The sequence below is a fragment of the Pteropus alecto genome, unplaced genomic scaffold (genome assembly GCF_000325575.1).
Source record: "Pteropus alecto unplaced genomic scaffold, ASM32557v1 scaffold16, whole genome shotgun sequence".
Classification (NCBI taxonomy): domain Eukaryota; kingdom Metazoa; phylum Chordata; class Mammalia; order Chiroptera; family Pteropodidae; genus Pteropus; species Pteropus alecto.
Window position 1 is genome coordinate 8,031,129 of NW_006438867.1, and position 16,439 is coordinate 8,047,567.

The 16,439-nt window shown below is 45.9% G+C and overlaps 1 protein-coding gene across 1 annotated transcript in view; it reads right to left on the bottom strand.

Moving 5' to 3' along the window:
• RNF17 (ring finger protein 17) overlaps window positions 1–16,439 on the bottom strand; it is a 77,407-nt gene that overhangs the window by 1,370 nt on the left and 59,598 nt on the right. The window contains exons 25-34 of the mRNA XM_006915839.2: window positions 15,623–15,912; window positions 14,128–14,291; window positions 12,731–12,850; window positions 11,336–11,416; window positions 9,989–10,114; window positions 8,841–8,897; window positions 5,671–5,787; window positions 4,446–4,614; window positions 2,118–2,253; window positions 810–999 (exon numbers count right to left, since the gene is read on the bottom strand). Of these exons, the coding sequence (XP_006915901.1) occupies window positions 810–999; window positions 2,118–2,253; window positions 4,446–4,614; window positions 5,671–5,787; window positions 8,841–8,897; window positions 9,989–10,114; window positions 11,336–11,416; window positions 12,731–12,850; window positions 14,128–14,291; window positions 15,623–15,912 (1,450 nt within the window). The remainder of the gene's footprint in view (window positions 1–809; window positions 1,000–2,117; window positions 2,254–4,445; window positions 4,615–5,670; window positions 5,788–8,840; window positions 8,898–9,988; window positions 10,115–11,335; window positions 11,417–12,730; window positions 12,851–14,127; window positions 14,292–15,622; window positions 15,913–16,439) is intronic.

Sequence of the window (16,439 nt, forward strand, 5' to 3'; positions counted from 1 at the left end):
ATGCCCCAATCCCGGTCCCAGGTCGGGGCAGGCCGGGCTGAAACAGCTGTGGCGAGCAGGAGGCTGAACTGCAAAACTCCCCATGTGCACGAGACAGATGCTGCCGCCATCCCTCTCCAGCCCACTGCCATTCAGAAGGCAGACGGGGCGGCTTCCTGCACCTCATGATACTTATCAGAAATACACTTTTTTTGGCAAAATTTTTCCATTTTAAAACACTGCAGTACTTAAAACAGGAGCAAGCTGGAGTCCGCCTGCGGGCCCTCCCTGACATTCCAGCCTCTAATGAGAGTGTATTTACTCCAATGCTGTCTGGAGGGTGGTGTCTGACACGGGTCCGACTGCACGGGATGACTCCAAGTCAGCACGGTGGTGACGGTGGTGCATTCGAGCTGCCTACGGCTGGCCACAGTCCCCATCTGGCCCTTCCTGCTTGTCCTCCAGGGTGCAGCTCAGTGACACTCCCAGCCCCAGGTCTCCCTGACTGGCTGGCAGCACTGAGGGCCTGGCTTCCAAGGGGACAGCATCCCGGCTGCCCCAGTCCCCCACCCAGGACTGTGGGCCGCGCCCCCAGCTCCTGGTTTACGTGACTGTCCCCACTGACCTGTGCGTTCTTTGATTATAGGACATTCATCTTGATCAGTTTTGTCTTAGTCATGACAACATTGTTAAATATTAACTAAGACATTTTAGCAAGTCTTAGAATTAATTGTACAGTGCTGACAGCTTCACGTACTTCAGTTAAAGCACCTTAGCATCTACAAGTGCACAGACAGAAAGCGCTTTGGCAAGTGAAGGCAGATGCTCACCACGGCAGAAGCGTAGAGCTGTTTTCCCTGAAGACAGTCTATCATGGCCCACAGCGCCTCCATGCTCCATTCTGGGCAGTAGGGGATCCTCGTCTTTGAGGAATCTCTCGTGGGAGGCTTGAACCCCGCCAACATGACCTTTATGGCCCGGGCTGGGTACTGCATAAGGTGAAGAGGAATTTGACGCAGTCTGTCACGAGAGAAATTCTTAAAATGTTCAGAATGTCACAATTAAAATTCTCTAATAGTTAAAACTATACAACACAGGGAAAAAGTTTATGACATTGATCTGTTCAGTTTCTTAGATATGACACCAAAAGCATAGTCAACAAGAAAAAGTGATTACATCCAGTTAAAGACGGCAAAGGACACAACAGAGTAGTGAGAAGGCAACTGCAGGATGAGAAAACAGACGTTTCTCCGAAGAAGACTCCTAAGCGGCCAACAAGCACATGACGGGATGCTCAGCGTCACTGATTGCGAGGGGAATCCCGACTGACCTGCAGTGGAGTCCCACCTCACACCACCTGTCAGGACGGCCACCGTCGCACAGAAGGCAGCAGGTGCTGGTGAGGGGACAGAGAGAAGCCACGACCCACGGACACTGGGCGGGAACATACGAGAGCCTGGCTGCCACGGAACAGTTTGGTGGTTCTTCCAAATATGAGATTAGAATGTGCACGTGACCCAGCAACCCCACTTCGGAGTGCACACCAGAGGAACCGGAAGCGGGACTCCCACAGCCACGTGCAGGGCAGCATGGTTCACAATCACCGCCTGACGGAAACCACCCAAGTGTCCGCCAACACGTGAATAAACAAAATGTACACCTACATCGGCGTGTCATCATCCACGAACGTAATGAGATTTGGATACCTGCAACAATGGGACGAGCCCTGAGAACATCATGCTAAGTAAAATAAGCCAGACACGAAAAGGCAAACCTTGTATGACTGTGCTTTCATGAGGAAGAACAAAGGCGCGGGAGGAAGGGGAATGGAATGCTACTGCTTAATGGCGAACAGTTTGTTTGAGATGTGTGAAAAAGTCCTGCAAATGGACGGTGGCGATGGCAGCACGATACCACGACTGTACTAATATTAGCCAGCCGACTGCACACTTAAAAATGGCTAAAATGGCATGTTTTATGTTGATGTACATTTTACCACAATAAAAAAAAAACTCAGATTAAACAAATTTCCAATTTATGAGTAGCTGTAAAATATTTTAAGAGTAAGAATCTTTCCAATTGTCAAAAACAAACAAAAACTGATAACCCTAATTCGAGAAAGTTGAGTGTGTTTGAACCTGTTCACTGTCAGCTTCTCAGTCGACCCATAGTCCACGAACTGCACCAGGACAGCCAGCGGGTCAAACTCCTTAATGGACACAATCTTCGCTCTGTACCACAAGCCGTCGTCATACTCCGCAAGGCAAGGCATTTCTGGAAAGAGAAAAAGGGAAAAGCACATTGCCTTTTATTTTCTTAATTTTCACAGAAACACAGTAAAGCACAAAGACAACGTAATTACATCTGTCCATTGTCCAGAATTAAACACTGGACAGCCAGCCACGAGCTGGCCTGTGCCCTGCTATGCCGCCTGTACTGGCCTGAGGGAGGCAGCCCCCCAAGCTCGGCCCAGCCCTGCTGTTCCCAGGCCTCGGTCACTCCTGGCCCTATAGCCAGACTCCGCGAATCTCTTCTCATCGGAGCCGTCGTCTTCTGCAGACGACGATAAAACAGTTCCTGCCACCCCTGCTTTCAAGTCTGTGCTCCTCCCACCCCTTCTAAAACCACCAGGATGAAAAAATCCAATTACACTGCTCTCATTTAAAATCCTTCAGTGGCCTCTCAGCCACCTGCAGCACAAGTCCTCAGAAGTGCAATTGCCAGGATTCTTCAGTACTCCCCGCCAACCCCGCCACCTGTAGTCCACATGCTACCTAAACACAGCTACTTCAGCATGTGGCTGTCCCTGTACGTAGGGTGTCCCCCTGTGTCCCTGTCATGATAAACACCACCTCTTCCAGCAAACAGCTCCAGCGTGACTGTTAAAGCCGGGCTTCCCTGTCACACTGTCTCTGCAGCCCAGTGGCATCGCGTGCACACCGCGATGAGCCGTCACCCGCACATTGGACTCTGCTCCCACATGCCCACTCCGAGCCCGCCAGTCTCACGTTCCCGAGAACGCTGAGTGCATGCCAGGCCGCATGAAACGGCGAGAACGTGAGGGTGACGGCGCGTGCCTCCTGCTTGTCACGCGCTTCCAGACTTCACAGCAGACAGAAGACACCTCGGGCCCACCTTGCTCTCCTTCCACCCCTGGCCCCTTTCTTTTCCATATTCTCTTCTACAAAATTTCCACAAAGAAAGCTAGTTGTGGGCAAACGCTATTTAAATGTGATGTGGCTCTAATGTAGAGATCTTTCACTGTGAATGGTTTTTGTTAGAGTTCTAGAGGTTTTCTAGAACGGTGAGAATTGCATCTGCAGAGCCGTGTGCATGGCAAACCACCGATGGAATCACTATCAGTGGCCCCTTCCAACCTTCGCCATTTCCAGCCTCAAAAATGTGACTGGTTTCATCTCAAAGTGGAACTTTAAAAACTTGCCTAATTGTCATGTTATTTTAAATCCACAGAGCAACTCCTTCAATATAAATTCCTTATTCAGATGAACAAATTTAACTGGCGCTTGCCTACGAATGACGTCTACGTGCGCGTGAAGAATAAAGGACCTATAGCAAACCAAATGATGCGTCTAGAGCTCTATGAGTTACATTCTGTAGACTGTGCGACTTCCCTTGAGATAAAAACACAATGAAAAACTGTTTCTTCCACACTATAAATCTGAGTTTACAAAAATAAAACGATCATGAGTTTATTCTTTCACTCATGCAACAAATATTTATGAGCACCTGCTTGTGCAAGGTGCCCTAAGTGCTGTTGGCACAGCAGTAGAGAGTCCCTATATAATGGAGGGTAGGAGGGACAGAGTGATGGGCCGGAGGGCGGCAGGTGGGGCTACTTCACAGGGATCAGGAAGACCGCCAACAGGGACAGTGGGGCAGGGACCGAGGCCACTCTGCGATCTAGGGAGGAACGCTCTGGCAGAGGGACCGGCAGGGCTAGTGTTGGCTGAAGTGGGGACACTCCAGTGGGTCAAAGCGGGTGCGCTGCTTTAGCAAATCCTCTGTTATGTACAAGGGCCCAGTAAACACCTGTCCCCATTATGCCCATAGTGCAGACGCCACTCCTGGCGTCAGGAGTTGGAGTCACCTGCACGCAGTGAAGCTGGGAGAGTGAATCAGAAAGGAAACGAGCAGGGTGTGACCTAGCCTGACAGAATGGGGTGCAACCCGAGCTCATCGCCACCACTCTAAAATGAGCAGGTTAGGTGCTTTGTGACTGAAGTTACTGCCATTTAGGTCTGAGCAACAACTGTCATAATCTGGGCTAGTGGCAGAACTGCCAGCCCAGAAAGATCACCTCACACAATTCACAAGCCCAGGCGGGCATGGAGGAGCCTGGCAGCCTAGCCCGGGTCCGCTGGGCGACAGCACAGCCTCAGCGGGGCGGAGACCCCAAGGCCACAGGCAGCGCGTGTGGCAAGCGGCACAGACCCGTGTGGTCCTACCTGTGCGGAAGTCCGTGAGGGCGGGCAGGGCCTCCACGCTGGTGTTGAACCTGTGCAGGGCTTCGCCCAGGCTCTCCGGCTCAGGCTCCCAGCTGGCCCCACTGTCATCCGTGTCGCCGTGCTGCTTACATAGACTGCTGGTCTCCACGGAATCGAGGCAAATGTACACCTGAGTGGGAGAAGGGAAGGCGAGAACTTGCCGATGCTGAAGTGTCAGTACCCACTTCCACGGTGATCACTGCGGCACACAGCCTCCAAGGACCCAGGGACCCTCATAGATGTCCCCTCGCCCCTCACTGCAGTCCACCTTTGTGACAGGAAGGACACGACAGAAGTGCAGGTGTGTGACGGCCGGGATAGCAGTGCTCTCTCCTCCGCGTGCCAGCAGCCACAGAGGGGCCTGCCGCGCAGGCGGTGTCACGAGGGGCCTCTTGGAAGGGGACCCTGCGGCCTGGACCGCGGCCTGAGGCGAGACCCCGAGCCAGGACTGAACGAGCAGCTTCTGGAACCCTGGCCCCGCGCTACTTTAAGCAGCTAAATCTGGGGTGATCTGTTATGCAGCAAGAAATAATACGAAAAACACCGTCATAAAGCCAGTGACAGCGGTGCACTCTGCTCCCTGATGAGGTCGCAGAGCAGCCCCTGCTGCTGCCTTTACAGGGACGTCACTGTGAGGCGAATGCAGGAGCTGCATGCGCTGCCTGAGCTGTCGCTTGTCTCTCATTAGTCAAGGACTCTCTCTGTACTGTACTCGTTCATCCCGAGTTCACTGAGTGCCTGCCCGACATCAGGCAGCATCGGGGACATACTGGTGACCAGACAGAAATCCCTGTCTGCCTGGAGTGGTGCTCTGGTGGGGACATGGCAGAGCGTAGGAGGTGCCCGGTGGTGTGGAGCAGAGCAGGGCCCGGAGCACCTGGCGTCCCGGAGGACGGGAAGGAGACAGGTAAGATGCATGGGTGGAAGCAGGTCCAGTTTAAAAGTCTAAACATTTGATGTGACATAACTAAAGCAACAAAACGCTGGGAAAACCAGCAAGTGCTTAAGAAATGTATAAAAAAGTGTCTGATCATGGCATTCCGGGGTGGGATGGGGGGGCAACCAGGTCCCCTGGTTTTCAAGTATTTAAAACCAGTGAGACGGAAACGTGAGGAGCCGATGGCAGAGAGCCGACCAGCACTTCTCACTGTGTCTGCACCAGCGACGACCCGTGGGCACCACGCACCTCGTTCGGCGAGACCACGTGCTTGACTTGGACGGCGAAGAGCTCTTCCAGGGAGGGCAGGGACGAGGACAAGTACGGCGGAAAAACAGGGGTCTCCGTCTCAGACAGAAGCAGCTCCTGAAACACCACAGATAAATGACTGCCACAGAAATGCACGGCATTATCAAATTCATCAGAGTGCAATTTACTCTCAGCAAACAGGAAACAAGCTCTCAGAGACACTCGCAAGTGCCAGATGGTTTTGCTGTAATTGATGGTAAGAAAAAGATCTTTAGAATTTGTCACCCCACTTACAAAAAAGATCGTGTGTAAAACCCCAGACACATGTTTACGTGCAGGTGGTGACACACGCACGTGGCGTCTTGGAAAGCTGGTAACACATCAGTTATGGCACTGCCACCCACGCCTGGGCGGCTGGGGGCTTGGCCTTCTTTCCTTCTCACGCTTCTGAAGTATTTAGCTTTAGAATAAGTATGCATTTTATAATAAAAACTAAAATAATACATGAAATCTCAAAAGAAAATTTAAGTAAGTTAAAATAATTTTTAAAACGTGCTCCCTTAAGCTTTATAAAAGCATAAGACATTATAAAAAAGTTACGCGATTCCCAGAAGGATTATGGCAGTTAGCAGTTGTTAAAAGCAATATATAAAAATATGTGGGGGTTTTTCTTTTAGAAAGTTTTTTTAAATTCTGGAAAATGGCAATTAGCACAAAAAGTAAAACTATCACGTTCAAATTGTAGATTGATCACTATTTAACACTCCAAAATGGTAACAAAACCTATCTGAACCACTCAGTAGAGTTCAGTAGAAAGGGACCACCCACTCTTGAATTTTACTGATTTGTTAAAAGCACTTTATAACAAGCATGTGATATTTTTATAATAATAGGAATGAAATTCTACTTATAAATAACTTTCACTTATTAAAACTGTTACTTTCTACACTAAAAAGGGTAAGTGACAAGAGAAAAAACAGACAAAAGACTCATCACAACTGAAAATGGTACTTCAAAGGACACCATCAAGAAAGTGAAGACAACCAACCCACAGAATGGGAGAAAATATCTGCAAATCATACATCTGTAAGAGACCACTAGAACACAAAATATAGAAAAACTCTTACAACTCAATAAAAACACAACGCAGTTAAAAATAGGCAAAGCAGTTTTTCATTCTCTGTTTTTTCCCAGTTGCACTGAGATAACTGATATAACACTGTATTAGTCGCCCAGGTGTATGACGGGACGATGTGCTACACGTACACCCGTGAAATAGTCACCTCAGTTCAGTTGACATCCATCACCTTACAAGGTTAGAAAATCTTTTTTTCTGATGAAAATATTTAAGATTTATTCCCTTAGCAACGTTCAAACATAGTGTTGTTAACTATAGTTACCATGTTTACATGGCATCCCCAGGACTTAATTACCTTGTAACTGAAAGTCTGACCACCACCAATTTCCCCCACCGCCAACCCTGCCCACCTCTGGCCACCACCAATATGTTCTCTGTGTTCACAAATCTAGTTTCTTTAGATTCCACATGTAAGTGAGATCATACAGTACTTGTCTTTCTCAGACTTATTTTATAGCACAATGCCCTTAAGGTCCATCCATGTTGCCACAAATGGTAGGATTTCCTTTTTATGGCTGAATAATATTCTACTACACACACACAGACACCACATCTTCTGTATCCATTCATCGACTGATGGACACTTAGGCGGCTTCCATATCTTGGCTCTTGTAAATAATGCTGCAGTGACACTGGGGGTGCAGATATTTTTTTGAATTAGTGTTTTGGATTTCTTTGGATAAATGCCCAGAAGTGGAATTGCTGAGCCATAAGGTAGTTCTATTTTTCATTTTTTGAGGAACCTCCACATTGTTTTACATAGTGGCTGCACAAATGTGCGATCTCACTAACAGTGCATGGGTTCCCTTTTCTTTATATCCATGTTGACAGTTGTTAATCTCTTGTCTTTTTGATGAGAGCCGTCATAGCAGCTGTGAGGTGGTATCTCACTGTGGTTTTGATTTGCATCTCCCTGATGGTTAGTGATGTTGAGCATCTTTTCATGTACCTATTGGTATTTGAATGTCTTTTATTTAAAAATGTCTATTCAGGTCTTCTGCCCATTTTTAACTGGGTTGTTTGCTGCTGAGCTGTGTGAACTCTTCATGCATCGTGGATAGCAGCCCCTTACCAGACACACCATTTGAGATTTACTCCTGTGCTGTGGACTGCCCTGCTGTTTTGCTGATCGTTTCCTGTGCTGTGCAGAAGTTTTTTAGTTTGATGTTGTCCCCCTTAATTCTGTTTTTGTTGCCTTTGTTTTCAATGTTAAACCCTAAAGACAGGATTTAAACAGAGATTTTGCCAAAGAAAATATATAAATAGCCGAAGAGAACATGGAAAGATGCTCAGTGTCATCAGTCATCAGGCAAATGCCACAGTGGGATACCGCACTTTACACCTGCTCCGGGCTGGCCAGGAAAAGACCCGGCAGTGAGCACGGGCACGGACCCGGGGAACATGGCCCCCTCGCACATTCCCGGCACGGAAGTAAGTGGAGCGGCCCCTCTGGGCCACGGTCTCGCAGCTCCTCACATGGTAGTGGTCGCCACATGACTCGGTCCTCCACACCTTAGACCGTGCCCGAGAGAAAGCAGATTTTCACCCCAAAACGTGCGAGTGCCACAGTCGCTTTACTCACAGTCACAAAAAGGTGGAAATAGCCCACGTGTCCATCAACGGCTGAATGGAAAAACAGGACGAGGTCTGTGATTCAGCCATAAAAAGGACACTAATGAACCCCGAGACACGCTGAGTGCAAGAGGCCACCACCCATGAAGGGCCTCACATCGCGCCCTGACAGGCAGGCCCGATGGGTCAGCGGTCTGCAGGGGCCCAGGGTGGGCAGGGACGGGACGGGACCACCGCTGGCATGAGGTTTCTCTGGGTGATGAAACGTGGAGTTAGAGTTGCGATGGCTGCACAGGTCGGTGAACACTCTAAAACCACTTTAAAAAGCTGAATTTTATGGTATGTAAACCATATCTCAATAAAGCCATTATAAAAGAAAATGCTACTTCCTGATTTTGTGCCAGATCTTTTGTGTTGATGAACTGTCCAAAGTTTCCAGAATATCAGGACTGAAACCTACCTCGAACCTTACTTCCCATCTTTCCTCCTCATACTTGCTGCTGTCATCTGTTGGTTTCTGAAATATGACATTATCAATGAATAAATCCATCATTAATGACATGACACTGCTTTAAGGCACTTTCATACTTCATCTCCACAAAAACTGGGTGCATGTCCTCACTGGCATGCACTTAGTTGTTTTGGGTTAACTATGGGAAAACCTAATGCTCTGAGTAATCTTAATATTGCACCAGTAAAAATCCTCAGAATTGTGCTAAACGTGTCAGCTGTAACTGGCTTGATATTTAAGGGAGTGGGAGTTCTTTCCTTCCAGATGTTTACGCAGCACAGCGGGAAGAGACTGAGTAATCTGTACAAAGCCTGTTAAACAGACGGAACACCTGCTACGCAAACACGGGGGCACAAACGCATGCACACGCCCGTCCCCCTGAAAGACAGCTGCAGTGAGGACGACTTGTACTAAGCAGTATCACAGTTTCTACTTGAGAGAAGAAAGTACTTTCCTATGTTAAACTGAACACTCGATGTTTGGTTTTGTAGTGTCACTAAAATGAGTATTTAAAAATCTGACATGTGAACTGTACGCCTACGAGTGAAACATTATGACTTATGAAGAACACCCCACTTCCACAAAGCACTTAGGGCAGCTGCCAACATGAAACCAAATCTGTAACAGGGTAATTATGTTTTTTAAATCATTAAAACCACAAGCGCCAGGAGACTGGACAGGGTTATTTCTTAAAGTTAAGCTTAAAATTTGGCTCTGAGTTTGCTGTAAGAAGGCAAAATGAGGGAAATGTTATAATGTCAAATAAAAGGGAAAATATTTGATCTGGGGAGAGAGCCTTTTCCTGGCCGTGAATTCTACCATGATTTTATTACTTACATCTCTCAAACGATACTAGCTAGATATGGGTTTCTTGCTAGGTTTAAAAGCATACAGACAATAAAATCTTAATGCAATTAAAGTCTTTTTTTAGGACATGTAAAATATTGCTTTCACAATAAAGAATTTACAAATTTTCTAGGCTCTCTTAACATCAGACACGTAGAAGCATATTGAAGACAGGGTGTAAGACAAAATACATTTTAACAAGAATTTATTTTTCTATAATTTAGATTTTTATAGAAAAATAGTTAACTTACTTCTTTTAATATCTCTTCAGAATGTTCAAAAGAGCAATATTTATGGTGTGCCATAAAATAAGAAAGTGACATTCCATCAAAATAGAGATGAACAGAAAATTTCTCCCATGGATTTTCCGGTAATTCCTATTTAAGTTCAATAAAGGTTATCAGTATGAGAATAAAGTCTGTTTGAAGATTAAACTTTCATAGCAAAAATGAAATGAGAGTTCTGAAAATCACAGTATTACAAGCTTGACGAATGACTCATTCTATAAAATTTCTTTCCAGATATTTTGGCAGGTTTTGAGGCACTAACTCTATTATTTTGTTTTACGTAAAATATACTGACATGGAAATAAGGTAGAGAATTTTATACTTACTTACTGCACAATAACTTACTGTATATAATTCACTATACCTCATCTTTAGATAATAATAATTCATACTGAGTAGAAGGAGAAAGAAAAGGCACGTTCAGGAGTAAAAAAAATGTTTAGTCAGCACCCTGATATGGACCGTTTCTTGTCACCCGTGCTCTGCCTTAGCCACACTCGCATCCCTGAGGGATGGCCAGTGCCTTCCAGATCTCCCCCTGCTTCTACCCTCTGTCGCCGTCCAGGTTCATCTGTGCGGAGGGTCGGCAGTGGCACGCGAGGCCAGGCCAGGCCGCTCCCCTGCTCGAGCCCTTGCACGGAGCCCTAGGTCCGCGGGCAGCAGCAGCTCCCACGGTCCCCGCTCGCCCGCCCCTGCGGCCCCGTCCCCACACCGCCCTGCAGCTCTGCGTGGTTTGTCCTGCCTCCATTCTGAAGTCCTCTCTGACATCCTACCTTTGCAGGGATTCTCCTTTCAGTTACCTCGCAGACCTCTGTCCCCTGGCTGAGCAGCTGCACCATTTCCTGACACGTGCCATGCCCACTGTGCTGTCTGCGCCTCCTGGTGCGCCCACTTCCCGGGTCGGGAGACCCTACCTTTCCTCCAGGGCACGCGCTGTGCCCGCTACGTCCAGGTCCCTGCTGCCCCGACCAGCTTCCTGGCAGCAGGTGGCCTCATGGTCAGCCCTCAGGTCCGTCCCACCCGCCTGCCCCAGCCTAGCACCTCTGAACACCCTGTGGGCACATGCCCCTCACGCTTCGGTGCCACCTGTTGCCAGAATGAATTCATAAAGAAACTTCCAAATTACTGACTTCGATGCTCATGAAGTCCTCAGAATGAGGCTCACTCAAAGCAAGCTCAGGAACCGAAGCAGCAGCGTCTTTTAGATTAATGCGTAACTTAGCCTCACCCAGGGACATGGTTCACTATAAAAACGCTCCACACCGCGTTGACATCACCTCTGAACCCCGGCTCCCGTGCTCAGGTAATTACCGTGATGTGAATCTCCACCTCTCTCCTCGAAAGCAGTTCCTGAAGGAGCTCTACTGCATCCGGCTGCCAGGCGCCCCCAACCTGTTTGGGGTGACAAACTCAGAGTCATTCACATGTTCACAAAAGAGCAGGAAGCAAACGAAGGCATACTAAAGCAGCCTCACGCAGGCAGCATTGGAGAGGAGCACGAGGAACACAGGCGTAAGACAAACATGATCTTAAACTAGCAATCTGAGCTTCCCCCGTCGTGGTTCCTCAAAGCATTTCATGCTTTAAAAATATAAACCTACAGATATGGGCAGAAGGCGGATGACGTGAAGGCTGAGAACGCAGCCTTGGAGCCCAGGAGCTGGAGGCGGGGGGCTGTGCTCTGCTTTACAGCCCCGAAGGAGTCAAGCCTGCTGAAAGCTTGATCTTGGGTTTCTAGCCTCCAGGACCACGAGACAATACGTTTCTGTTATTTATGACAGCGGTCCCCAACTTTTGTTGCACCAGGGACCAGTGCTCCTATGAGAATCTAATGCCTGATGATCTGAGGCGGAGCTGAGGTGGTGATGCTGGTGCTGGGGAGCAGCTGCTAACACAGATGGAGCTTCGCTTGCTGGCCCACTGCTCACTTCCTGCTGTGCTGCCTGGTTTTTAACAGGCCACAGACCCTTACTGGCGTAAAGCCCGGGGGGTTAGGGACCTGATTTAAACCATAAAACATGTATGTAAAAACCTAAATCAAAACCAAAGCATCATAACATTTTTTTAAAGGCCAATACACCAATGTGGTGCCAGCAATATGCGTTTATTAGGGGCAGAGACTGTCACAGTCCACTTGGTGAGAGGCACATATGCAAGGAGTCGAGCCTCCTGCCACTGTGGGCCACGCAGAAGTAGACTCTGCCCAGCCAGTCCTCGGGGCGGCTGCACCTCTGGGGGCATCATGGCCACAGCCCCATGAGGAATCCTGAGCCAAAACCCTGCAGCTATGCCGCTCCTAATGCCAGAGCCACACACACTGTATAAGATCAGAAAAAGTTTACTGTTGATTTAGATACAAGGTTTACCTTATTTGTGATACAGCAAGGGGGTGATACCACCCCCTTTATCTGATTTCTAGCTTCAAACTTGTTGAAATTTTACTTGATAAAGGAGTAACTTAATTTTTATAATCTTATGCCTTGCCTTCTATGAAGGTATTTCTCTTCATTTATTCAGATCTTTTTATATCCTTCAGTATAATTCTGTAGTTTTCTTTATTAAGGCCCTTTAGCTGTCATATTAAACATTTCTAAGTATTTTATTTTTGTTGCAACTGAAAGGGATTTCATTTTACATTCTAATTTCTAGAAAATTATTAACAAAAACTATTTAAATTAATCATCCCACAAATTACTGTTTACTCACGGGTATGGTATCATGGAGCTGACAGGGAATACAAAACTGGGGTGTCTCAGGATACAACAAAATAGGGTAAAGATGACACTGCGGGATCTTCTCAGTTAATCCGTGATCTAAATATCGTACCTGAAACAGGACAAATAAAATTTATTATTAAACTTTACTATTTAAAAATTAAGGGATAGGAGGGGCTCCCTGGTCTTAAAAAAAGACATCCTAGAAAAATACCTAAATCTGAAATTTGAAAAATCTCTAGAAAAGGCAATACTGTATTTCCTCGTCCCATAATACTTCAAACCCCATTTTCAAGGGCTTTCTTAACACAAAAAAGAGGGTTTTTTTTTTTTTTTGATCTGGGTCTTGTTAGATTTACAAATTCCTTAAGAATAATCCATTTTTTAGGATAATTTTTAAATTTTGTTTTTTCAAGTTATTTTAAAAGTATATGTTTACATTTAGTAAACGTTTTATAAATTCTCAGTCTTTCTCAAACAGTTTCACAGTCTGGGAAACCATGTACAATGTTTTCTTCTTGGGTCGTCCTGGCACTAGGCGTTTCAAAAAATGAAATGGGTCACGGGGAAATGAAGCACAGCACAGGAGTACAGTCAGCAGCACTGTAAAAAGTCTGTGTGGGGCCAGGTGGGGAATACACTTTTTGTAACTTATATAAATGTCTAATCACTGTATTGTACATCTGACCCTAATATAATACTGTAGTTACTGTAATACAGTAAGCCAACTGTAATGGAAAGTATTTTTTAAAAAGAAATAGAATTGAACACAACATACGAGTATATTCCATGCAGTCAGGATGAGCACAGTTTTACGTAATGTTTATTTCTTAATGTGGATCATAGGATAAACTTCAAAAGATATCAGGTTAAGGAATGGCAAATTTACTGCATATACTTAAAATGCAAAATGACCACAAGAAAAAAAGTGATGATTAAAATGTCAAAATACTTTTAAATAAATTTTAAGAAACAGAGGTATTAGATAATGTGAGAAAAAAATAAAGTTCACCACCATCTTCTTTATTTGGATTCCAGGTCTGTAAAGTACGTGAATTATAACTTAAGGAACATGGAAAACAAGCTGTTTTACTTAATACCATGTATACAAATAGGGCTTCCAATTGCAAGTACATGGTACCATTAAAATAGCAGAGGCCAAATCTCTACCTGAAAATATATTCTGGTTATTTGGGTTAGTAAATATACTTAAAAACAAAAACAAAAATTCTTATTACAAATAAGCGTGTAATGCATCTGATTGGTCTTCCTACAGGAATGAAGTCATTAAAAGATATTTTAACCACACCTTCATGTACTTAGATTCAAAAGACCACTTAGCGTTATAGCGTTTAGCCTTAAAACAGTTACACAGTGTTTCACGCTCACCCTGATCATGCCGCCAACGACCTCCATGACCTTGCCTCTATACCACATGGTATCTGATCCTCTCACAGCACAGGCTTCTCCCTTTTTCCAGAAATAAGGCTCCAAAAGACCAAGGCATTTTAAATTACTTTGAATTTCACTCATCATTTTCATTAGCTCAAATTCTGAAGAAATTATTAAAAATAGAAAGCACTTAGGAAAAACTCCTTACCATTTTCAAATGAAGTCATCACCTATTTTTAAAAATTTTATCCCTTAGATAATATTATAAAGAATTAAAAATCAATCCCCACAGTATATAGCTTTAATAAAAATCTAATTCGGGCAGTAGCACCTATATGCTTCAAAATTTGCAACTGACAGCATGTAAATAATTATTCTGATCTCTGATTATAAATGCAAGCACTCTTTGAGGAGTGTAAAAATCACTAAAAGCTCTAAGATACGTGAGATGGCGGAATATAAAAGAACCACCACTTCAAGACACCATTTTGATAGTGCATGAGAAAAACACAGCACGCTGTGTTCCTTGAGCTTAACCCCAGGTGTGGCTGGCATGTGACACCAAGATTCCAGTGCTGCCACTGACTGCGGTTGGCCCACTGTTGTACAATGTGCCCCACGACGACACTGCAGAAGACGAGCTCTGCACTCAGTCCCCAAAACAGCTCTGCCACTTTAGGCGAGGGACCTTGGGGAGCTCCTTTACCCCACAAGCCTTTGTTTGCTCCTCTGTACCCTGGCTGTCACAGTACCTGCCCGCAGTCAGGGTTGCGGGGGGCCACGTGCAGGGCACCCGTAACCGTTGGTGGTGTCAGCCACGACTGTCCGTACGTGCCAAGCACAGCTTCCAGATTAGGCACTAGAGCTACGGGTCTCAGCCACTGGTCACTTCTAGAACAGCCAACTACACAGACTCATTGGGTTTTTCAAACCGAAACATAGTATTTAAGAGATGAACAAATGAGACAAAAATCTGACAAGTTCACAGCCACTGTGCCCATCCCACAGCTGGACTCACTGCCCTGCGAGTGCCGTGGTGCCGGGTGCACACAGGGTCCCGGACACGGTCAGGCCGTACGTAAGCCTGGAGAGCTCAGCGACAGCCTGAACGCTGGCAAACACCCTGACCCTCTGGTCACTGGTTGTGACCTCTCCTCTTCCTAAATGAATATAAACTTTGCATTCTTCTTGCGTGGCCACCAAACACGTGTAAGTGCCGCACACTGGAGCACTGCCACCTCCAGGGGTCCGCCCCATGCTCACCTTAGGCCAGAGTCTCCCCTGACGTCACAGTAAGCAGCGTCTACGTGCGAGGCACTGCGAAAAGCACCGTGTGCGTTACTTCATTTAACCCTCACAACAACTCAGTGAAATGACGTCCGAAGAGGTGAAACCTTCGTCCAGCACATCCCCCTCCACGTCTGCCTCACTAGAGAACGAGCTCCAGCTACCACTTATTCTGACTGACCCTATGTCATGTAAAAGCTCTTACCTGATAATTTAGGTACCACAAACACAGTTCCATCATCACCAACGCAGGTGACTACTGCCTCGAATACTTCCATGTCAGGAATAACTGGCGGTTTATAGCATCCAGTGGGTCTTGGTTCTAAAATTTCCTCCTTAAATTCAGATACCTTGTCTTTACTGGTAATATCAGCAGCTAGTGTGTCAGGGTCCAAGTTAATTTCAGTACAGTTGGTAACCACCGAATCATCATCTTTCAGGGGAATTTCCAGAGACTTCTCAGATAACGAATGGCTGTTATCTAATTTATTAATTCTGTAACATCCAAGAAAAGAATACATCTAAACGTGAGCAAATAAAAAAATTCTGGAGAAAATATAAAAAGAATCCTTCTACTATACTTGAAGTCTAAAGAAAATATTTGCTCTAGTCTAATTTGTTAAATGAAAATGAGCATAATAATGAAAATTATTTAAAATTATGAATGAGCTTCATAAAAAAGGTTCGTAATCGCACTGAAGTGTTTTAAATTACAATCTCATATTTACGCCATACTCTCTGCAAAGCCAGTGAGCACAGCTCAGGCACAGCATGACACTGGGAGTGCCCCTGGGGGCCAACTGAGTCAGCCCGCAGATGGAGCGTGTCCACGTGGCGAGTCGTCAGCATCGAGCATCATAAAGACACCATGTGTTCCTTAAACACACGGCCCATCAGACATTAAGTGTTGGTGGTCATATGCTATATTCATCAGAATTTTTTTACCTCCTGTCGTTCCCTTCCAATTAAAAAAAAAAGTACACCTGCAAAGAAAACCTGGAAGGAAATATGCTTATTTTAGA